At 39.5% G+C, this 25319-nt stretch overlaps 1 protein-coding gene across 15 annotated transcripts in view; it reads right to left on the reverse strand.

Moving 5' to 3' along the window:
* Positions 1 to 25319, reverse strand: part of LMO7 (LIM domain 7) — a 130028-nt gene that overhangs the window by 41628 nt on the left and 63081 nt on the right. For 8 of the 15 annotated variants that reach the window (XM_061367740.1, XM_061367737.1, XM_061367738.1 and 5 more), the window contains 7 exons: positions 4476 to 4506; positions 3960 to 4073; positions 3299 to 3497; positions 2203 to 2455; positions 1421 to 1720; positions 776 to 1066; positions 299 to 496 (listed from right to left, as the gene is read on the reverse strand). In XM_061367740.1, the coding sequence (XP_061223724.1) occupies positions 299 to 496; positions 776 to 1066; positions 1421 to 1720; positions 2203 to 2455; positions 3299 to 3497; positions 3960 to 4073; positions 4476 to 4506 (1386 nt within the window). The remainder of the gene's footprint in view (positions 1 to 298; positions 497 to 775; positions 1067 to 1420; positions 1721 to 2202; positions 2456 to 3298; positions 3498 to 3959; positions 4074 to 4475; positions 4507 to 25319) is intronic. The other 7 variants (XM_061367745.1, XM_061367747.1, XM_061367748.1 and 4 more) reach the window with 3 other exon arrangements.

Raw genomic sequence — 25319 nt, forward strand, 5'->3', positions numbered from 1 at the left:
CATCAACCAACGTAAAGGTATCATGGCATACTAACCTGCTCAGACACAGCACGCTTACATGCTCACACGCAAAGCCAGTAACCCTATGCAGCATGTTACACTTTTGCATTTACATCTTCAAGAAGACCAGCAACTTATGGATACATTAAAAAAAAAAAAAAAAAAAAAGAAAGAAAGAAAAATGTAATAACCCCCAAAGCACAACATCACAGGACGTGGTTTAATTTCATTCAGCTGCTGCATATCCAGCCATTTCTTTTTGATGCAGCAAGAGTACAGTTCATGCAGCAATATCAACCTGGGTTGATCAGGAGCTTCCAAGATTTTTCCTTCTGCAATCTGTGACAATGAGCTTCCCACATAGTCAGCAGTCGGCTTATAGTTCTGATCTCTTCTGCAACTGCTGTTCCAGTCAAAACTTGGTCTTGGGTGATTAGCAACAATGGCAGAGCTTTGTTTGTAAGCAAAATCCTCCTCAGAATCCGATTTCTTTCTACTGTGTAGCAGCACAAAGAATGAGCAGAGGGAAAGAAAAATAAAACAAACACGAAGTGTACTCATTGAGTAAAATACACAGTGGCAACTGTGCAACAGTAATGAAAATAATGTTTCAATTATTCTCAAAAAAAAAAAAAAAAGGAAGAAAAGTAAAGGAGAAAACAAATCCTGCTGCTACACTGGCAATAAAAATTAAAAATAAAAATCAAGTCATACAACTACGCTTTATTTATAGGTTTTGCACACAGGAGAGAAACGGGCATGCATGAAAACGCACCTGAACCCTTGAATCTCTTTATACCAGGGTTTGAAAGAGGACTTTCTGATTTTTTTCCATAGCAATTCTTCTTCTGGAGTCCAAAACTTAGGAAGAAATTTGTCAAAAGCAACAACTGTGTTTGCCGCTGAAGAACTTAGCTTGCGAAAATAGAGATCATCTTTCTCAATGTTTGGGATGCCTATTTCTTCATCCTCGTCCTCATCAAAATACCCAGATAATTCTGAAGGAATGTTAGCTCTTGGTTTGTTTTCCTCTTTAGTAGCCAACTGCCTCTGCCTCCTCTGGTTACTGTGCAAAATACCCAATCAGTTAAGATATTTCAGGAGCAACTTGAGATAAAGAATGCAAAGACACATGCTTTTTGGCCCAGGAGTTCAACCTCATGAATGAAGCAAATTAGTTTTCAATTCCACTGCAGCACCAGAAACAGTAAGATATATTAAAAAAAATAAAAAAATAAAAAGTTAAATGGTTACATCAGCATCCTATTGCCTCTGACAAAAATACGAAGTTTGACAGAAAAGCCATAACAAATTATCAGCTCTGTTAAAATGCCAATTAGAAGGCTAACTTTATGGAGTTATTATGGACTGCAATTTAGATAATGCAACAGTTACTGGATCTTGGATTAGTATCTCTGACCTCAGTGGTTCAAGCATTGCAGCTAGTGGACCAGCTGGATAACTTTCTTGCGAGCAAGATTTAGGAGAGTCATTGCGCAACATGAAATGATGTCCAGGTGTAGCAGAGCTTACAGGGCTCTTTTTGACTAGAAATCTACGATTTGCTAAGTCATCCATAACCAGGTCGGGCAGCCTTCTTTCATCTTCTGAATCAGAGGCACTGTCATACTCATAGATCATCTGGAGGGAAGCTGGATCTGTGAGCCCACACTCTGCTCTGCTACTTTGGCAGGAGGCTACAGGATTCCTTTCATGTCCACTGAGGTTGACCAAAACAGGAACAGAATGAAGACAGTGAAGTCACGAAGGCAATGATGAAACCCAAAACTGCCCACTAATCTCATTTCTGTGTACCAAGAAGCCGGACAACTGAAGTTCATCAGTGTATTTTGGAAGACTTTAATGAGAAACCAAAACTACCTCTCATGAACTTGCATTTAAGAGCATTAAAATCCCCTCTGTCTAGATTCTGATCAGCCTCAAAACATTACTTAAATGCCAGAAAACTAGTTTAGTAAAAAAAAAACAAAAAACAACAAAACAACCACAAACCAAACCAAATGAACAAAACAAAACACCAACCATACCACCATGCCAAAACATCCCCCCTGTTAAAACATGGAAACTCTAACCCTTTACTTTGTATTTCAGCAACACTAGCTTTTCTTTAACTAATAAATAAATCACTTATTTTAAAAGTCTTAAATCGAAGTCTTCTTTACTAAGACAGCACACCAGTACCTTGAAAATGTTCCATCCGAGTCAGTGAAGACAGGACTTGCCCAGCTCCTCCTGTTGTCCTCATTCTTCTCCGTCCTCTTCTTCCTTAAAGGTGCTGGCACATAGGCTGTCTGCTTGTTTTTGTTGGGTAAGAAGCGATTGAAATCAGTGGTAGGCTTCGGTTCAATCACAGAAATCCTACGGTAAGACCTGTCATCTTTATGGGAGTCATGCATTTTGAAAGGCAGTTCTGAGTCTGTGTCACTGTCACAACCTTAGAAGAAAGGGGTAAAAAGGGAAGGCACAAACATTATTCTCTAGACACCATTTTCTGGCTAGAACATTGACTAAAATCTAAAATCAATTTAACTCCACATTTGGAATATCTTCGTTGTGAATTTACTGACGGGACAATATGAGAGATATTTTTAGAGGTATTTTTAGGTATTTTGTGGCAGAGCTGTGATAAGATCCATTAAGCTGAATGTAGCCCCTGCTACATTTGTTCCATTCTTTCACTATCACTGCTCTCTGCAGGAAACAAAGTGCTAACCTCTAGACATAAACCAGACAGAGGTTTAGTTAAACACACTTGACACTCAAATTTACTAGCAAAGACAAGCTACCAGCAAATAGCATGGCAACGTGCTCATCTCACCAGATTAATGCCCAGTAGAAGCCCAGGTACATCACACATACAGCATGTCTACATACTGCTTTGCTCAGATCAGAATTCTTCTGTGTGGCTTCAGCCCAATGATTTTGTGTCATTCACATGTAACAAATCCAAAAGCTCACTATTTTTATAACTTCACACTATACTACAAGTTCCCTTCCTGAACTATGGGTAAATATCCTGCACGTTCACACACACTAACATGGCAGTGAGAGCAACAGTCCCAGCAACCCTTCCTAGGAGAAGTAATGCAATCATTGTTTTGTTTCTACCAACTGTTAAAGGTCAATATTTGCTGAAGCAGAATGCAACTGCAGCAGTTGCAAAACTACAGTTGCCTTTCAAGCCAATTTAGGTGCCTGAAATACTAGGTACATACACTGTCTTCTCCCACATTTTAAATACATATGTCAGCAAAAGTTTTAAGAAAGGAAAACATACCTTCACTGCCACCTTTCAAGGTTATATCTGATGAAAAGCTTGTGGAAGATCTTGAACCAAGAGAGTCCAAGCTATCAAAGGAATCGTCTCTTTTATGGCTAGCTGAAGATGGAAAGGGCTCTCCCCTGTCAACGTACCAAATATCACCGTACCCACTATCCCTGCCACTCCTGTTCAGGTGGCTAGACTCTTCAAGTGCCTGTAAGTGTAAGTTTTGAAAGGTCTTTTACAACAATTTAAGATGCAAATGCTATTATTGAGTTTTCACTTAAAATTTTAAAAATGCATTTTGAGTGCACAAACTTTAACAAAGACTCTTTCAAAGCCCTAAAAACAACAGCTTGAATAGAAGATTCAGCACAAGGTCTTAAATTTCTCTTATCTCAGAAAAAGGGAAGCAAGAGTGGCCTCTTCACAGCCTACTACATCAATCAGATCATGTGGATTCTGAATTGTGGGATTATATGGACAGCAGAAGAACCAGTGCAAGCTAAAATTCTTCTTTTCACATGGACTTTGAGAGCAAGCCAAATCAAAGGGCTATGTTGTCCAAACTAAAAATACAACTAAACCCCTAAGAAATTGTTTAGTTGATGCTGTAATGTATACCAAACTTTAAAATTCATGCTATTTATTTACTTATGTATTTTCAATTCCTTACCTTAGTCAATGCTTGCCCTAGTAACTTCTCAAATGCTTTAAGATTGAGGTATGGACCATTATAATTAGGGTTACTTTGAGCTCTTCTCCCAAGCCAGTATAATGTAATCAAAACCTAAAATCAAATAGACAAAAAACCAAATATAAGCTTAATTACTTCCCTCTTGTACCATATACGAGTATAAAAGTATCTCAGCATGCTGTTAAAGATTTTTTCCACCGTGAGTTGTAAAATCTTGGTTACAGTATTAGCTAAGATCTCCATCAAAACCAATTAAAGAGTGTTATGGTGCATCCCCTGCATCTCAAGCAAGCAGGTATAGGTCTTGTTTCTAATTATTACATTTATTTGGGAAAGTAAATGCCATAGAGACAAACCTTAAATAGCACTAATTTGTATCAGATAAATGAACAGCTGAAGGTTAACATGATAGTGTAATAAAAAGAAGTGTTTTAAAAATATTTAGTCACAGTCATCATGAACTTGCTTCAGAAAGCATTGAAGTACATGTCTTACATTTTTCACTCTTCTGTTGGTCTCCTCCGGTCTGAAGCAGGGCAGGAAGCAAGAAAAACAAGACAAAACAAAACTTTAAATGTTTGACTTGAAATTTAACTATTATTCAAGATTTAAAAGTTTTCAAGCCAAGTAAGAGGCCAATATAAAATATGCAGCTATGGTTATTCCAAAAGAAAAGTATTTTGCTTTGAATTCCTAGTCATAAATTCTGTACTATTTCAGTTGTTACATGCTAACTCAGAAACTAGCTGGTCTATCGTAGTTTCTCACTTGAGAGGTACTTGAAAAGGCTCTAGGCTTTTTTAATTAGCTGAGGTTTTTAGTTACCAACAAAAAAAATAAGTGGAAACAGGCTAATGACTTTGGGAAATACAGGCTCTATTGGGCAGGAAGATCTTCAGTTCCATATGAAAGCAGAGGCAATTGTTAGTTTTTCACTGATTGGATTATATTTTCTACAATATTTGCCTCGGACACACGATGTTTCAGCCTAGAGAGAATTTTTCAGACAAAAAAATACAAGCAACTGAATCTGGGACATCTAGAAAGAGAGGTTGTACTGCTGGAAGGAGGAGTTTTGTTTGCTTTTAACGCAAGATGTGTGTTTGTCAAAGAGAAAATTTAGTATCCTACCACCAACGTGAGTAAACTTCTTTTTATACGCATAGACAATTTGTGGCACACCTCAGAAGCACACCAACACACACTCACAGTGGTCATGTTCTCCTACTGCTTATATTAAAAATAAGAAACTTTTTGGTTGGGAGCCTCCCAAAGCTGGAGTACCACAGACTCAGTCCCCATGTGTAAATACTCAGGACTAGACTGCAGACAGAAGCTGAACAACACTTGCACTGGCTTACACTGCCAACAGTTATGGAAGGGCAAATAGCTCAAATATACCAAACCAACTTTTCACCTGCCCCAGACACTGTAGGTTTGCGGCTAGCTCAGGAGCAAGCTTCATATGCAGCATGGTGAAGGGATTCAAACAAAAAAGCGGAGAATTAACGGTGTGAGGAAGACCGACGAAGACCTGCAACAGGTCAGACCAGTGATGTATTGGCACATCTCTCCTGCTTCTGCCTGTTCAGGAATAAGCTAGTGAAAGGTTGCAGGGGAAAGGTAGAATAAATCGTAACTATCCCCTGAATGGCTTAACAAAATGATGACAGTGGCCAGTCAGCATAGGGTGGCACTCTTTACAGAAATACAGTAACTGATGCAACATGACAGCCAGCAGGGACACAGGGACACAAACCGTCCCTGCTCCTCTTTCCTCCTAGTTTGAAAGCACCCACTCCCACTCAGTGCAGCTATAACTTCCTTGCCTGCCCAGACACCATAAAGACATCAGGCTCCCAGGAACAAAAAGTCCTGAGCTGGATCTGATCTGCAAGTCCTCGATGCAACTTCCTTTAATATCACACACCAGAGATGCTGCTGCCTTCGTACTCAGTAACATCTTTCTCATGGATAGGAAGGAACCTCCCTTTTAATGTGCAATATCTACAATTTTGTTCTAATTAAATAATCATAACATTAATATCAATAATAAACATTTCTGAAACACATTGTTGTTCCTTTTTCACTTGAGACTATTTTGGAAAAATAATTGCCTCTTCCTTTTCTTCAGTACAAGGATTTCTTTATCCATGCCCATGCTGCAGGGCACACCAAGTGCTGCCTAGAGACATATTAGTTTCCTAAGCAAAGGATGGAAGATTATTCTTGTGCTGGTGTGTATCAGCATTACACTTCCCAAACCCAACAGACAGCATTTTTAAATGTTTACATTCTTTAGATTCAAGGTCTAAAAGCCGCCTCCTAGCACAATTTCTGCTGTTATTTGCAATTATAAAAGCAGAGGCCCTTGCAAAAGATACCATTAAGTTTGCTTCCAAACTTCAACAGTTCTAGGAGTGAAAAACTCCACCTTTAGTCAGCTGGAACATGTACCCAAGAGGTTTCCGACCTTCACGTAGAGCAAAGCTATGTCACTGAACATTATGGTCGCTTCTGCTTTCTATGACTTCCCTGAGATCATTTAGGTTAACCATTTGCCCTGTGCACTTGGACTATAAACAGTGCAAAACTTCGGTCAGGTAAATCAGTGAGCGCAGTTGAGACCCAAAATGCAGGCAGAGAGATACTTCACACACTTGAATGACAGACAGCGCTCCATTCACGTTTGCTCAGCTAACAGAAACAAATAAGACAAGATGCTTACTCTGTGAACAAAGTTTCTTCACTTGCATCCTTCTCTGAACTACACCTATTGGTCTCTAAACCTTTTCAGCAACCTATAATGGTAGATGTAGTCCAAGCGGAACAAAACAAGAACACCCTGCTAACCTAGAAAAATCAGTTCCTCATTTATATATGCATATATTAATTTTACAATGGCACTTAACCAAGGAAAAGAAGGAGAATTCTGCATGAATGTACTGACCTAGAATCTGTGTAAAACAGCAGGTATATAATTTTAGAAGTTCTCCTTTATAAAATGTTATAAAAATGTAAATCCTGTGCAGAATTATGCAAAGAATTCAACTGGGGTCTTGTGTACAGCTCTGAACAACTGTAGATCATAGCAAAGGACAAAACAGAGTCACCAACTTCAAACATAGCAAGTTCCTTGCTGCTGTGAGAGGAGGTGTGATCCTGCCTTCGCTGACAACCTGTTGCTACCCAACAGCAAGCTCCTGCTTTCACCTCGGCTCCCCTTCGCAAGTCTGGCTCTAAATACACAGGGCTGAAACACTCAGTTTCTCACACTGTATTTGAAGAAGTCAGTTGGAAAATGGCATGCCAGAACTTCAGCAATGTATTTTTTAAACACTCCTGGACAATTATAACCTTATTTTGAATATGCCCCTAGCACTGAAATGCTAACACAGCACTGGCCGTAGAGACATTTGTCCTACAACACCTATTATAGTAACTGAAGGGGTAACCCACTGGCTTAACCATCTTCATCAATGCAAATAAATGCCAATCCTACATTGGGCAACTGTGAAAGAAGTCTGCTTTTTTGATGTTTTTATCCAAAACCATCAGAGAGCTCAGTTGGTGCAGACTTTATGAAAATATTATTCTGTGTAATCTATTTTCTGGCTTGAATAGATGAATGTCGTTATGCTGAAAATTATGAGCAGGTTGCTGCTTCGCTCAGCAGCGCACAGCCAAGGCTGCATATTAAAATAATCCGCTGAAAGAAGTGGGTTCCTGTCCAAATGACAATGCAACACCACTTATTAAATCACTTTGTGTCATTTCAAACATTACCTTCTCTGTCTTCCCAGAGGTTTTTATATCACCTTTCATTAACAATGCCGCTTCACTAGAGATACCTGAACTAAGCAAAGGAAGCTGCTAAGGACGGTGGTTAAGATCTTGCAGAAATAATTTGATTATAAATCCTTCATTTTCTCCTGCCAGTCTCAGCATTTTCATATTCATTCTGAAGCTTGAAAGAAAAGCAATGCCATTCTTCCACTTTACCTAACCTAACCTCAATGCCAAATCCCAGCTAACACAGAGGTCTCAAAATTTTAGAAGTACAACTTTAACTCACATTGCATGAGCCTTGATTGTTGGCAGTAGTTTCACAATAACAGTTTATGTACAACTTCAAGATTAGCCACCCCGGAAGGTATCTATGAAATGCAGCATGAAAGTCTAAAGGCCATGAGATAATAATATGTGGGGGATATTATCAGTAGTTGTGAAGCACAACTACACAAATCCAAGTTGAACACTGATGCAAAAAGATGTGAAATAACCACCTGTGGAGAAATAATAACTTCTGTATAAATCATATAATCTACATTAATCCTTCAGCAAAAAAGACAAATGGGACAGAAATAGCTCTCACTTGTTAGTAGGTGATATGCTTAGAGACAAATACTTCCTCTGCCTTTGGACACAACACATATGCACAAACATAACTTATGGCTGGCCAGCCAGCACGGACCAATGGATGTTTCCTTAACAGGAACCACTTCAACAGAAGAAAGCAAAGTGACACGGCAGATCAGCAGGCTGAGCCACAGCTCAAGGAATTTGTTCTCAGCTCCACTGTTTGCTCAAGGTTAAACAGCAGAATTAGTCACCAAGGCCATTACAAAGGCTCTGGCAGCAGCTCTAGCTTGAGGATTTCCTGGTCTCCCTTTTCCTTCCAGTCACTCCACTTTGCTGCCCCTGTGGTTATGCCAACATGACTCCTAATTACACTGTGGTTCCACATTGCCCATTAAGACCAGAGGGCTGTGCCTATTTCTTTGTCTGGATTTTTCCTAATATACATTTTCAAACCCCAAATTAATTTGCTCCTATGTTTTAGAGCACACAAGAGACCACATGAGCACCAGAGCAGAGACAACACACTGCTGCAGAGGAGCAGGCAGGAAGCTTGGTCAAGGAGTCCCTTTGTGATGGAACCCCAGCCAGAGGTCAGCTGTGCTTCCCATTCATTCGTCTGCTGATCCTTAGCTCTGAGGTGTGAGGAAGGCTTGCTAGGATTATTTTAATGTACGCATTGGCAATACTGACACACAGACACCTCTCCAGTGCCCCCTTACAAAAGCACAATACCTTTCAAGTAGCTACCTTTAATTTCAACTTATTTCAAAACTTGTAACAAACAAACTCAGTAGTCTGGATTTTGTTTCTCTAACACATCACACAGTTTGGTTCCCCCACATCCTAATACATACTGAATCCCAGCAACTAGCAACTCATGATGTCTAATCTACTTTGACACTTCATTTGGTTATTTTCCAGGGAGAACATCAACATAATGCTCAAGACCAAATCCAAGATACCAGAAGCCTGAGCAAAACTCTGGAAGATGATTTTACAGCACTCCATTCAGAAAACATGGCTTTCTGGGGGTCTATTTCTCATACAGAAACATATTTTAAATATAAATATGAATATATAATGAAAAAAAATCTAAACAAAAAAACATGCCACCAAAAAAAAAAAACCACTACATCAGAGCATCCTTCTCCCCCAAATGAGGGTTATCAGCTGAGAAGAGGCCATGTGGTAACAGCCAAGAGATAAACCAAATCTAAACCCATTTACAGGGAGAAAGAATGGACTGAGACACTCCCACTGATAGAAAGGAATGTGCCAGTGACAAATGCACCCTGCCCAGTGCCAAACCCTTCTCTTGGTGATGAATACTCCAGAAATCCCAACAGCTGCCAAAGCTATCTGTTTTCCATCCCTTCCTCTGTGTTACAGATCTCATGAACACGGGACCTGAACAGACTCCTGCTTAAAAAGAAGCATTCATGCTCTCCCTTTGAACTTGCATGCATGAAGGCAGCACTTCTGCCCTTTGAAGCACTTGGAAGAGCCATTCTCCAGCCTGGGAGCTGGTGAGAATGAGCAGGCTGCAGAACAAACCTGCTCCTGAGCTCCTCGCTGAGCTCCAGGTCTTCTAGCCCAACCCTGACCGGCTTCACTTACGCTTCTGAGGAGGATGTCAGAGGGTTTGAAGGATTCTCCACCCCCGCCGAGGTATGCTGCGCGGGAGACAAATGCTGGCTGTTCAACTAGCAGAGGGCTTGTGCTAAATTTCAACCTCTTTGGCCACCTACTCAACTGCTATTAATATTGCCGTTATCGGATTTCACTGAATTCCCACCTGCTGCTGAGAATAGAAAATCTCCAGTGGAAGATGGGGCTGCTGCATGGGTACAGATACATGAGGACATTCCTCCAGCACTTGTATTCTTAGCACACTGATATTCAACCCCACTAGGTACAGCTCACTGCTTGGATTACGGGAAGTAAAATGGTCAGGTTATGGCCACAGCGTTCAAGAACAGCTTTTGGAAACTCACTATTCTATTTGACTATGAAAAGCACATGGACCCAATGACATTTATATACAAGATGATAGCAGATAGCATTTCTCCATGCCTCAACAAGAAAACCCTGGCTTAACAGCAAAAAGTTCTGTGGGCCCTGATGACCAAGCAGCCTGTCCCCACCCCACACCCTCACCTTCTAATGAAGAGCTGGGGGGTGGAGAAGAGATGCTCAAGAGCAAAAAGACAGAGAAGGAACACAGCTGGCCAACACCCTCCGTGGGAAAGAGTCCCCATCCATCACTTCAGAGCCTGTCCTCTTACAATGCCTCTTGAGCATTGCACTTCCTTGCTGATCTCACCTATTATGCTTCCACACTATTCTTAAATCCCTTATCAAAACAAAAACAAGCACTTCTAGAAATGTGTATCAGCCCCCAGCAAGCCACGAGACACATTATCCATTTCCTCACACTCTTTTCCGACCCCTCCCTGGGTGGTCCATCTCTGTCAGCTTCCTAATATCCCAGTCTAATCTACAGGTTCTCCTAAAGAGAAAACAAATATTCAGGACAGTGTAGGACAGAAGACACACATGTCAAATAAAAAATAAGCCCCCACAAAACTAACCCCAGAAGCACAAACCTGGGGAGTAGCCCGGGTGAAAACCTGAACACTCCTTGGCTCTTATCTCAGGGGTGGGCAAGGGAAGAGAGATGGAGCATTGCTTCTGCAGCAACTTGCAGAGCTGGAGGAAACTGATAGGATCCTGCAGCTTCCTGCTCAAGTATTAAGCTATATTAAAGTATTTATTATAAATAGAGTAGCTTTGTTAACTGGTCCCTTTTAGTGTTGTTTTCTTTCTCCATTCCTAAAAAGCCCTAAAAGTCAGCAGCTTCACTAATTACAGATAATTAAACTGGGTATTTCTTCTATTGTGTTGGTTGGTTTGTTGGTTTTTTCAGGGCAAATATAGATTTATTTTTTTTTCTCCAGTCTGCTGCTTTAAATTCCAGGTCTAGACTAGTACCTATGCAAAAATAAATAGTAAGAATTCTATATCCTAAAGCTTTGTGCCAGTCAAGTGCCATATACTTGTCCAAGAAACAGGAGACCATCCATTGACTTTTTATGAGAAATTATGGTTTCTCTGCACAAAGAATTAGAAGTTCTGGAGTTGACTCCAAGCTCATACAAAGTGTTAAGAGTTCTCAAAGGAATCAGTTTGTTCACATTCAGGAGAACATCTGGATTTCAGAGGTGAAATTAATTGCCTCTCAAGGAAACATAATGAAAACCCCACTTCAAAATAGACAGCAATTTAAACAGATTGACGGATAGGTATCACTATTTACACACCCTATAGATTTTTCTAACTTTCAAAGAAGTTGCTGACAAGTCTTTAGACCTCGGAGCATTTTACTTTGCTGAATCTCTCCTTCTTTTGTCTCTCTGTTGCCTGCTCCCCCCCCCCCCCTTTTTTTTTACCTGTACATAATTCAGTTGACCCTTGCACCATGGCTACACTTAAGTATTACCACTTCTCCTTTTTTCCTTCCTTGTAGCTTCTCAAAATTTTTAGATTTTACACTCCCCCCCTCCCAAGAATAACAGACTTGAGCTCATCCTGTTGATCACCAGGATCATCATCTATATTAACTTCTCTTGCATTTAGCTTTGAATATCCTTTACCCTCATTTCCCTCCACCCCAAACTAGACCATATTGTGTACATTTTGTAGATCAATTTGAAGAGGCACTCATATGGAGAACACACAATCGTGATAACATTCTTTCCAAAAGGAATGGTTGGTATATCTAGGAAGTCACTTGGAAAAATAAGTATCAAAATATGCAATTAAGTGCAATACTGTAAATACTTAGAAACATATATAAAAGCACAGGAAGGTGCAGCTGCTAACTAGCACAACAGCACTTTGCAAAAAATATTCTGTATAAAGTATCTATTTACTTTAGCTAAGCTGCAGCAACCATGGCAACTCACAGCATTTTTTCAAGACAGTACTGAAATTTACTTTCTATTGCCTGAGACCTCTTTGCCGTTATTAAATCAAATATTCCCAAAATTGTTGTCCTTTTTACTCCCACTCTTACACCTTACTTAAGTATTTCAACATCCCCTCTTCCTACAGGCAGGTAGCAGAGGTAATTTGGTAGAACAGCCCTTGATACTGACTCATTTACTCCCTTTAAGCATCATTCAGACACCTCTGTGAACCATGTCAGGGTACGGATAAACAAGTTACTGCAATGTAAGTCAGGGTAAAAATTTTCCATCTACCAACTACTCCATAGCAACTGCCTGCATGCAGTCTCTTGTCCTCGACCCCCATGATTAATACAATTGTTCAATTTGGATAAAGCATTAAGAGGTGGTGCCTCAGGAAGAGCTAGGATTTGGCAGGTCATACCACTTTGCTTGCTCACAGAGACAGAGAGATTTTTATAGCCGCTATAATCAGACAGGAGGAAAACCAAAACCAACAACAAAACCAGCAATACCTCCTGCATTCAATCTCCTCCCTTAGTCTGTGCTTGGGGAAAGCTTTGGTAAATGTAATCTTTTGTTATTTTTGTGCCAAACAGGTGGTGATGTACAAGTGCCTTGTGTATAAGCAAAACCACAGTTTACCACAGCTTCTAACACTCAACAGTGAGTGTTTAGTTTCTTGGTGTATGCAAAAAAAGATTAAAAAACCAACTCAAATCCATATATTCATACCAATATTTGGCAATGAACATATCTTCTGATAAAAAAATGTGACTGGCTGTAACTTATACTGGGTATCACTATGTTCACACCTGTGCTAACATAGAGTTTCACCAGTCCAAAAATGTAACTGCTTGGTTGCTGTTCTAACCATATGCAGAAAACAACTCAGTGCATAGGTGACTCAGAGAATAAATAGCAGAAACTACAGATACCCTATCCATACCCTTTGAGTGGGAAGGAATCCACACTTCAGTCCTCTCACTCATCACCTCTTCAGGGGAGCTAAGACCCATAAATGCCAGGTATACACAAGGATGGATATATCTTCCTGACAGGCACCCTGCATTTTGGGGGTAGATGGGATATGCAGCAAGTGGGAGTCACAGATTTCTGCTGGCTCATTTTTTCTCCTACAGCAATACCAGCTTAGTACTGGCCAAACTATTGTACAGGAGGGACAGAGAACTGGGGCATTGTCTACCCCAGCCCCTCTTCTCATTCTCAACTTCTGTCATATTATCAAAGAATAAATGTTTTAGCAGTTTAGAGGGGGTATTACTAAAAGCACAGCTTTTGGGAAAGCAACACAGAGCTAGGATTTTGGAAAGAATTTAGATTTATTTATAGAGATCGAAAGAGCAAAGATGACAAAATGGAGGCACAAGGTAAGTACAGTTTATTCCATGATAAAGATTTTGGAAACAAGTTACAGTGATATTGGCATTTGGCCTTAAGTAGAAATAAATCACTACTGCATGACTGCATCATTTAGTTTAGTCTCTACATCTGGAATAAAACCTTTAAAGGACTACTGGGTTTTCTCAGTAATATTTTGGCAAAATATTTCACAAGCAAAGAAGCACCGAAGAAATCAGAATGCTTCCTTTTTGAAATTTTGCCGTATTTTCTCTGTTTCTTTGGGTTACCCTAGCAACCCAGAGCACAACACCATCACTCATCACACAGAGCATAAATGTATGAAACAGACTGAACCTGAATTCTCTCTCCTGAAGTCAGTTCTCTATTAAGTTAGGTTGATGCATATATGCCCAAAAAAGTAAAGTACACAGATAAAACCAAACTTTATTATTTCCTATGTTTTCTTGATCTGCCCTTCAGCTGTGAAGACATATTTAGAGCCAGGAAACAGCACTTCAGTGAATGCTAAGTCAGATGCTAATCAAGCAATCCTTATAAAAATACTGAAAGGGAATGTATTCCCTTGAACCAGCTATCCCAGAAGGTACGCTGTGAAACAGCAACACGATTTAAAATAAAAACAAGATACAGAAATTTAGCAAAATCACAAAGTGTATTACTCTTAGCAAAAAAATGTAACTTTTTGTCTTGGGAAACAGACAAGATCTAAAGGAAGCAGGTATTATTTTCCATATTTGCCACAATTCTCACCTCTCATTCTCAGCTCCTGCAATATCCACGTGTAAGGGAGCTCCTTAAAGATGGAACTACTCTTATCCAGGTTCCTTAGGACTTCAGATTGATTTCTGTAACATCTGAAATTACTAAATTCAATTAGCTGCTATCAATACTACTGGATAACTATTAACTTTGTTTATTACCGTATTTTGGGGATACTATTGGATAAGTATTAGCTTTTTTTCATTTTATTTTGGGAAAGATAATTTGTTCACCCCACTAGGCAAGAGTGCTTTAAGGCTACTTAGAGCAGCCAAGTCAAAGGGTATTTTTAAACATTTGCTCAAAGCATCAAACTTTCTAGGCCAGTTTTTCTGTCCAAGTTTTTAATGTTGGAAAAATGAATGTTTCTTTACTGCAAAGTGAGAGAATGGGTAAAAGTCCAGCTACTTCCTTTGCCAGAATGTTAGAAAGCCTATGTGGGAGGCAAAAGGGCTGGAGGGGAGAGAGAAGGGGAGAAAGAGTAAGCTAGTCTGAAGTTGGAGACTTTACATTTACAGCATCCCAACCTACTGAAACCAAACATGCTATTACACACTTAGGAGTTTCTGTTGTAAAGTTAGAAGAGTCTGAGAATAAAAACCTGAACAAAATTAATGATATGGGAAAGCAATCCTAGCCAGGGAACTATAGATGATCTCACACCTCTCTTTCACTGATACTCATAAGTATGTAATTCATAATACAAAACTGATGACTGAGGAAAAAAAATAGCTTAATACACCAATTAAGACACCACCAAAATGCTCCAACAAGCTATTACAACTAAGTCTGGTGGTAAGGAAGGAATGGAACAAAACGATCCAATTCTGCTCCAAGTGAGGCCATGGCAGCGTTCCCAAAATCTTTAATGAGTGCATGAGTAAATGCTAAATTAGGAACCTTCCTTCTCATGAGAAAGAAGATACTATGCGCACCAACTCTTGGAAACTACAGTTAGACATCTGCAGAATTTCACCAGCTGTCTAGCCAGATGAAGCACTGGAGAAAAAGGCTCCTTAAAACACACATGGTGGTTGTAAGCTATCCTTCCCAGAAGTCAATCAAACACAGCGCCAGGATAATACAGATGTAACCCTTGTGCTCTGGAAATGGTTAACAGAAACTTTGAGACTCTTGTCTAGGAATCCATAGCTTCTGAAGACTAATGGTCTCTTGAAAACCCAGTGACTGGCAGTTATTATTACATTTAATCATTTCAAATATTAGAACAAACTAATGGTCAAACAGCAAAGTATGTCAGTGGCACCATTTTTCTACAAGGCTCAGCTGCATAGGGGACGGTATGCATGTTACATTAGCAACTGCTAAATCCAGACCTGCTACCTTGGAAGTGTCTACCTATGGAAGCGGCCATTTTGATCTCAAGTTTTTAGCACTACTTGATTCAGAAATCCCAAGAACAGCAGCGTTGTCACTGTAGTCATTATTTTATGACTCAGTTAAGAGCTAAGACCTTATCATCTCCCAATTAAGACTGATAATCTAGACAGGATAAGAAATGCAAAGGCAGTGTGATAAAGCTAGTTGCATGTTTCCCTTCTTGATTACAATTAATTCAGTGTAGCCCTACCTGAGACAAATTACAACTGGGAAAGGATCATACATGAAGCCATTTCAAGAGGTATTATCACCAACATGCACACTGCAACAGTGAGACTCAGTAACTTCCAAGTTCTCCCCTCCTCCTTTTCACCTCCAGGTTAGCAGAACTACAGGAAGAAATTAACTCAATGCAGTGGAGGCATAACCAGTAGCATCCTCCAATGGGCAGGATAAATAAGTCTCTGTAGGTGGCTTAGGAATAGGTTGCTAAACTGCAGCAAAACTCAGCTGCTCTTTGTCAGGAAGGCAACCACAATAAAGTACAGGAGAAAAGAATGCAATAGAAATACCTTCACCCCTTGACTCACAAATAGCATACATGGGAGATAACCTTGAGCATTATCATGATGTTTGGTTGCCAGATGGCAAACTGCTGACCACATTATCATAACACTCAAAGGTTTTTGCAATATGCTTTCACTTTCTTGCTGCATAGCATTAGATAGGGGGAGAAGGACATGAAAAAAATACACTGGAGTGCTCTTATTATCCTACCCTATCTACATTTCAGTATAGGTGCAGTTAGTGGTCCGATTAACCTGCTAGAGTATACATGTTAAAAATTAATAAAGGTTACTGTTATAGATTTATTCTTTTAGCAAGTGAAGGTACAAAAACATACAAGTCTTCATCATCAAGGAAATACATTTACGTCAGAGTAGTACAGTGTATAAGTTTTCTAAGATACTTGAAAATAGCCTATACTTCTGTGCAAGTTATCCTCAAGCAAGCCTCATCTTTACTAACATAAATCAGTACTATCAAAACCAGCTTGTGATATAACAAACCAGCCATCTGTTTGATGCTAATTTATTGGAAGACACTGATTCAGAACCACTGCAGTAGTCAGACATTTATTGCTTAAAGAGAAAGAAAATGAATGTGGAGTCTTCTGCTACACCACATTAAAAGCTCTTCACTTGGAAAACAACATGTTGAGTACCTGCAGAAGTATGCACCCCAAATTTTTTTTCAGGTAAGAAAGAATCTGTGGAAGCTTTTGCTAGGGAAGAAAATCCAGAACCATTGCATGAACTTTGGACAGAATGTCAAGTATGTAATTATTTGAACTACAATTATTATTAAAAGTAGCATAGTTATTACTTAAGCCCTTCAAGCAAAACCCCTAAACAGACACAGGATAGGTACACAGGTGAATATATATGAACATTTTTGTATACTAGAGTTACCAACAAAAATCAGACAACGCTTCAAAAAGAAAAGCCACCTGGAAAAGAATAATAAATTAGAAGTGCAGAGGTACCATTCTTTGCCAAGGCAAAAAACTCGTATTAAAAGCACTCCCAAATCACTTCTCTTTTTAAGCAGTGACATTGAAATTTTAGCACTGGTGAACGCTGTTCAGATAGAAACCAACAGCTTGGATGAGAAGTAAACAGGCCTTTTAAAATACATAAATGCACATTTACATTCATGTTGTGCTGATTTACAATGTGTAAAATCTCAAATACACTCATTCTGAGGGACATACAAGTTCCCTTCAAAAATATGTTCACTAACACACTCATGATTCCAGAGCAACTTACAAAAATAAAAACTGTTTTGAAATACCGCTTTCTTCAAAAGGCTTTTATTTTTGCTAATTGTGGCTTGCATAGAGAGCCTGTATTTCACGGGTACAACTAAGCTTTGCCAAAGTGCTTTCACAAGTTGAAGGCTGACCAGAGAGTATCACCCCTGGTAAGAGAGATTTAGTCAAACAAAAAACCCAGTTATCTATGAAAAATCAAACATAAAATACCCAATTATTTAATATTTAATCTTTATTAATTTTATTTCAGGTACAAAGATTAGAATGGACTGCAACTTACTTTGTTTAATGAGCCAACTTCTTTTTCTGCCCTCTCCTACAGGGCTTTTAAGTTGACCATCTATACCCAGTTTGTTTTATGCTCATGTCTCTGTCCTTGTATCTTGATGTGCTGACCAGCACTTAAAGAGCCACACTCTTTCAAATCCTAGCTATAAACTCATTTCTGCTACATCTTCCACCACCAAGGAAAGTACAAGGTAATTTTTTTCTAATAATTACCCACTAATTATTTTTGTATGCAAGGATCAGGGCATTACACACTTTTAATGAGCAAATGCATGGAAACTTCTACAGCCACCTCTTGTAGTATCATTAAATACTAAACTCTTATAACGGTCACCTGCCCTCTGCTTCAAAGTGTGCACTCTTTGAGGCTAACTCAGTGTTGCTGTTTGTTTTGTGAGTTGCCTGGCAGAGACATCTGAGCAATGGAGAATGAAAGCAGCAAGAAAGCATCTTCACCATGTATCCCAAATTAGCTGGAGAGTTATCTGAAGGTTATTCTGAATGCCAACAGTGGTGGCACACAGACCACCTACAGTCAAGGAACTAGGAACTGAAAAGATGCTGCCCCTCTTCATTTACAGTAAAAGCAGATTCTAGAATATTATACAGGTAAAAAGTAATCTTAATACACGTGCTTTGAAACTGAAGGGAGTCTTCATAATCAAACATTTATGGCATTAAATATAATACAGTATTAACAAAGAAGCCACATTACCAAGAGCTGAAATAACCTGAAGTATTTAGCTTGAGTACTCTCATGGGGAGAAAAAACACTGTTTAGTTAGTTTTTTTTCCACTGTTTTCACTGCTCCTTATTTCAACTTATAAGGAGCCTAGTCTTTCCTGTGACTACAGATGCACAAACAACAAGAACACGTTCCATTAAATGCTGCATGCCAAAACCTACATGCAATTAAGCTTGACCAAACAGTTTCTAGGAGCTTGAACATATTTGCTTTCCAGACAAAAATTCTGCAAACAAAAGCTCTTTCTGTAAGGATGGTATGTGTGTCTTTGGTACACATCCATCAAAAAGATTCCTTCTCCAGGAGATAAAAGAGAGCCTGCCTTTCCCTCTGATCAGACAGCAATACGTCATTTTTACATGATGGAAGCCACAAAAACACATTCCTGGGCAACAAGAGACAAGAAATTTCCAGCGTTCACTGTTTCCCCACCTGTCCTGAACCAGAATTAAGCCAAGAAAGAAACTTTTACAGAGGAACAGAATCATTTAGGTTGGAAAAGACCTTGGAGATCCTAGAGTCCAACTGTACCACCAAGTCCACCACTAAACCATGTCCCTAAGCACCACAACTACACATCTTTTAAGATACTCCAGGGATGGTCACTCCACCTATCCCTTGGAGCAGCCTGTTCCAATGCTTGACAACCCTTTTGGGGAAGAAGTTTCTCCTAATTGTCAATCTAAACCTCCCCTGGCACTACATGAGGCCATTTCTTCTTGTCCTATTACTTGGGAGAAAAGACTGACACCCACCTCACTACAACCCCCTTTCAGGTAGCTGTGGAGTGCAATAAGATCCCCCCTGAGCCTTCTTCCAGAGTAAACACCCCCAGTTTCCTCAGAGATTCCTCACCAGACCTATTCTCCAGACCCTTCACCAGCTTTGCTGCCCTTTCCTGGACCCACTCCAGCACCTCAATGTCTTTCTTGTAGTGACAGCTTCAGAACTGAACACAGGATTCAAGGTGCAGCCTCACCAGTGCAGAGTACAGGGGAATGGTCACTGCCCTGGCCCTGCTGGCTGTGCTATTTCTGATACAGGCCAGGATGCTGTTGGCCTTCTTGGCTGCCTGGGCACAATCTGGCTTACTTTCAGCAGCCATCAATCAGCACCTCCAGGTCCTTTTTCTAGAGCAGCTTTCCAGCCACTCTTTCCCAAGCCTGTAGCATTGCAACAGGTTGTTGTGGCCCAAGTGCAGGACCTCATAAAACCTCATACAATTGGCCTCAGACCATCTATCCAGCCTGTCCCAATCCCTCTGCAGGGCCATCATAACCTCCAGCAGATAAATACTCCCACTTGACTTGGTGTCTTCTGCAAACTTACTGAGGGTGCACCTTGCCCAGCTTCTCCCCTTCTCTGCTGCTTCACTGCAGAGTCCTATTGTGTAAATACACTTTCTGTGAAAACCAATAAGCACCAGTGCTTCACTCCAGTTTTCCTCCTGATAAAAACTCATGCTGTCCACTAAAGAAAGGAAGTTTATCAAGGAACTTTGGTAGACATCTGATCCTGCCTTAGTTTAATTTAAGTCTGAACCTGCACATTCTTCCAAAGCAGTGCTTGCAAGCCAGGTGATGGGCTGATGTGTCCTCCTGTGCTGACAGCATGGTGCACAGCTGAGACCAGCTACTGCGCGCTCATTGCTCAGGTGGTACCCAGGCTCAGACACACAGATTCACACTGTTGGATGCCATCTGTCCCCAGATTTATAGATTTGAAATCTTATCTGATCAATAAAAGAATACCAAACAGAAAATAGAAGTAGTAATCTACAAATGCAGTCACATCATTTTGGTGACGATCACCACCCTAGACTGACCATACCACCTGGATTACTGGAGATTTTTGTACTGGTTATTGAACAGTTGGATGCATTCACAGGCAGTATTTTAGAAGACAGAATTAAACTAAGGAACTTGGTCATGGCCCAAAGAGAAAAATGCTTCAGAAAGAAAACATTGTTTATAAAAGGAAAGTATCCTTTTCCAAGATATTTTTTGTCCTCTTGAAGGAATGAAAACATCACAATGAAATGGCAAATACTAGTGAATCAGTCCTAAGTGGATTTTGTATGATTTCTCAACTGCACTCAACATGCAGTACAAGAGGCAGGCTCAGATTTCAAAGAATAACATGTTCTGCACAGAGAAAGATCATTTTGCAGGACAAGCACAGCAGAGGAGTATCATTACTGATGCATCTTATTCTGCATTTATTCAATCTGAGTGGGTGTGCCTTCTGCGTAACCATCTGATGTGTGATCTTGCAGTTACATCACCCATGCCACAATCAGTAACAAAACCTCTTAAATTAACTGATCGTTTTAGAATGCAGATTTTAAGTAATGATGCTGAATATAGTATATGCAAATAGATGTGCCAGATTATTTCAAGAGAATACCAGCCACTCTTACTTATTCTTATGAAGCTTCTCCTAAAATTTCAAAAGGCTTTAAATAATGTTAAATAAAATGTTAAATTTCTAAAAATTTATAATAATATTTTACTTGTTATTGCAAAACCTGGTCACTCATAATAGAGTCAGATGCTGGTCTATATTAAGAGACTTATCATTATTTTATTAATCTTTTCAGATATCTCTGCATACAATGTTCCACACCTGCTAAAGCTTAACAATGATAGATTGATTGATTTAGCAAATCAAATGAATTGCTTCTATAAAATTTGCATTTGATTTTTTTTCCTTTTTTTGCTTCTTAGAGGAGGTTATCGTATTTAAAAGCAGCTTTCACTGGATGTGACCTTTTCAAAACCACACAGAAGAGCATCCAAAAGGGGCAAGATCAGAACTCTTATCTAGCCCAAGATGCCATCCTCTCATGCAAAGGAGAGTTGCTTAAGGAAAGGTAAAATTAGAGCAGGCAATAGATGATCCTTCTTCAGGGACTTCCCAAGGTAGATGTGGTTTTCCCATATTAAGTAATTCTTAAGAGGTCTCCCTTATGTGAATTACTCCTGTACCCCTTAGACTCAAGTAGACTTTTATCATCTACAGCATCTGTTGACAAGGAAGCCAACTGCCCCTTCATTTGGTTCATTGATCACTCATGGAGCATGGGACAGAGTAACTAGTTGACCCACTTCACCCATGACACCTGCTGGGGGGGGCGGGTGCTGTTTACTTGTTTTAAGCTTACTGCTTTGTTCACCTCTCCTCTTCATCCATCATCTCAATGCTTATAACTCCTAGCACGTTTAACTAAATGTGCAACAGAAGCTATTCCTGCTTTTGGTCAGAGAAATGCCATGAGGATAAAGCTATTCCAGTTCCACAGATTTAATTTGGGGGGAATCTGGGGAGGAGAAGTGAGAAGAGTGAAGAAAGGAAAAGTGATCGAAGTCCACTTTAGAAAGTATTTACACCACCACCCAATTCCAGATTAACCATAGCAGCACAATGATGTGCCATTGTTTTTCCAATTCCTAACACTTCTTAACAATGCTTGGGATTTGTTTCTGGGTGGGTATTTGGGGGGGATTTGTTTGTTTTGCTGTTGTTGTTGGTTGTTTTCTTTTTTCTTTGTACTGGCACTGACAACAAATAGGTGTCTTCACAAATCTCTCAGAAAACTCCTAGCTCCATTACCTCAGGTCTGAGCAGCATTAGGTGTTCCAGGCCTCAGAATCTTATACACAAAATTAAAGTTGTTTGATTTTCCTGTTCTTACTTAAGTAATCCAAGGTTTTCTTTTATCTTATACATAAAAAAGAACAGTTTCTGAAAAATTAACCTACAAGCTACTATTAAAAGCTTTTTACTAGAGTAATTAACACTGGTAAATTTGGACAGATGAGGATTAGCTTGTGGAGTTGTACAGTAATTCCCTAACTGCACAGATCTGTGATGAAAATACACCATGACTCCAAGTCAAACCATATATAAATATACCGTGCCTTCTGTTAACTCAGGCATTTTTAGCTAGCGCTTTGCCAAATATATCACTCACCCCAGAAAACCACCACAGCTGAGAGCATCTTACAAATATCAGGTCAGAGTTAAAAAGAATATATTACTGCACCATCAACCTGACAAGCATATTTCAGCATTTATTCACAGGGCACAAGTGGCTGTAATTTAATAGCCTTTGCAAAAGCAGAAGTATTTTGAACTTGACCTCCCTTTCCCCACCCCAGTTAAATATTTTATCATACAACGCATTGGAATCCACGTCAGTTGATGTGTATCTGTATGTACTGGGTTCAAAGGTGTGTACATGTTTACATTTGCAGGATGTTTTTTCCATAAGGGAAAGAAAAGAGGAAATATCATCCACATTAGTCAACCTTCTCACTCCAGTCCCAGCAACTGGCTGCAGAAACCTCCAGAATTTTTCTTTCTGAGTCAGTTTCTGATACCACTGTCCCTCCCCACGCAGACGGGAGCACAGCAAGGGTGCAGTCGATACAGCGGAGGGCAGGGCTGCCAGAGTACTGGCTCTACAGGAACCTCATGACATTCAACGAGACAAAGTCCTAGTCCTATCCCAACCCCTGGATGGACTTAACTTCTGCAATGGTAGAACAGGGTGGGGAGCTGGACTTGGAGGTCCTATTGGGCTAATCATCAGTCAGCAGCAACCCCAGCAACGGGTCAACAGCACCCAGGGCTGTACAAAATAGAGTACAGCCAGAAGGCTGATGGACCTGATCATGCCCCCTTTCCCCAGTGCTCATTATGCCATGTCCAAGATGATCCCAGTACAGGAAAGACGCTGATAAACTGGAAGAGGTCATGGGGATGGTCAGGGCTAAGAGATCCTGAGCTTGATCACCCAGATTCTTCAGCCTAGAGAGGCTTTCTCAGCTTAGGTTTTCTTCCTTTTTTTTTTTTTTGTTTGTTTGTTTGTTTTTCCCTTTTTTTTCTTAAAGACAACAGATCCCCGTCATTTAAAAGACACATGAAAAGATCAAGTCTTTGTGTGGTTAAGCTTGGCAGCTATCTAAGTAGTCTTCATTCTCCCTACCCTATCAACTCTTGTCTTCTACAGCAAGACACTGTTTCATTTAACTGGTTTCAGTAACAAGATGAAAAAAACACTGCAACCCTCTTGACATGGATATGCGCTTTATAAAGACATTTGAATTTGTTAATGCATTATCAATTACTCTCTGCAGTATCCGCAGTAGGCAAGTAGTTAATGCCATTTTGAAGGATACTACGAGCATTCTGATTAAGCAGTAGTAGCAATTAGAATTGAAATCTCTGAAAGCAATGTAACAATCAAAGCTCAGGAATAGAAATGGCCAAAAGTACAGTTTCAGATGAAGTAGGTTCCACTGTTCAGCTTTAACTTCTCTATTTACAGAGCACAGTTAAACGACAAAGTCCTGTATCCATGGAAAACTTCAAGAAGCCAGCTTCCCCCAGTATTTAAATATAGGAGCTCTTCCTATTGAGTTGTCTGCCCACAGAAAAGCTTACTGAACTTCAACAATTTAGATGTTAAGTGGAATGAAAAATAATACAATAGTGAACTTGCATACATGTTTCTGTACAATTGATATTAATGTAATACAACCTTATTCTTTTTAGAAGTCCTTCAACTTCCAACCTCAGATACCACCACTTTTTTGGTTTTGTATGGAAGAAAATAAAAAGTTACTGCAAAAAATAAAATGCAGCTTTCCTTTTGTAACTTGCTGTTAGTCTTGCAAATTGCCTTTCCTTCTCTACTGCACTGCTTTATAAACTGCATCTAATGCTGGCATGGTAGGGGAATGCTGTGCATGCTTAAAACACATACAGATGCCTAAGATTTAGCTGGATTCCCATGGGACTCCTAGAAGATTAGATTCTCTTAGCACAAAGGAAAAGAACACTAAAATAAAATATTGTAAAGGCTTTTAGTAATAAAGTTACTCCAGAGATACTTTGAAAATGTAATAGGATCAAAAATGAGGACTTTGAACAAACCAAACAAACCTTTCAGCAGAAAGCTGCTGTAACCTCTTTCAGCAAATAATTCAGTTTTGCACCTTAACTGCTTGAATTCTAACATAAAGCTATGGATCTGTGACACTGGAGATACCTGAATTGGTCTCAGTGCAACTAACAGACACTACATGTGTTTTTTTTCCAAATTACTTCAGACTCCTCATGTACACTTGCAGGTACCAGTGTACAATTCCAGAAGCTTTTTATTCTTAAAGCAGAATCATCTTCAAAAAAATGAATAAATGGTAAATCAAACACCAGCAAAGGAATAATCCCATAAAGGAAATGTAACTTAAATCACTCAACAGAAAAAAAAAAAAAACAAACAAACACAAGACCAAACAATCTCAACATTTCTTGTCATGATCACAAACTTCAGAAAGTAGAAGGATTAAAGAGCACCCCACCCAACACTTTATAGACTTTACACTGAAGAGTTGGAAGTAAGTTTCTAGTAAGTCTGGAACATATTTTATTGCCTACAATGGTTTTACTGGAATGATTTAAAGCTTATTCAAATTAAGGACATGAGCATGAATATTTTACACTAAGCAGAAGTTTCACAAGTCTGAAAAAACATACTCCATTTTCTTTACCTCTGCATAATTGTCATCAGTATTAACAAGTAAAACATGTGAAATGAATTATCCTTAAATTAGTTATATCATAAACAGAATAAATAGAACATTTTCAA

This window comes from Neopsephotus bourkii, unplaced genomic scaffold, assembly GCF_033783945.1.
Source record: "Neopsephotus bourkii isolate Nb327-2 ecotype Australia unplaced genomic scaffold, CSIRO-AGI_Nbou_v1 NB_1394, whole genome shotgun sequence".
Lineage (NCBI taxonomy): Eukaryota > Metazoa > Chordata > Aves > Psittaciformes > Psittacidae > Neopsephotus > Neopsephotus bourkii.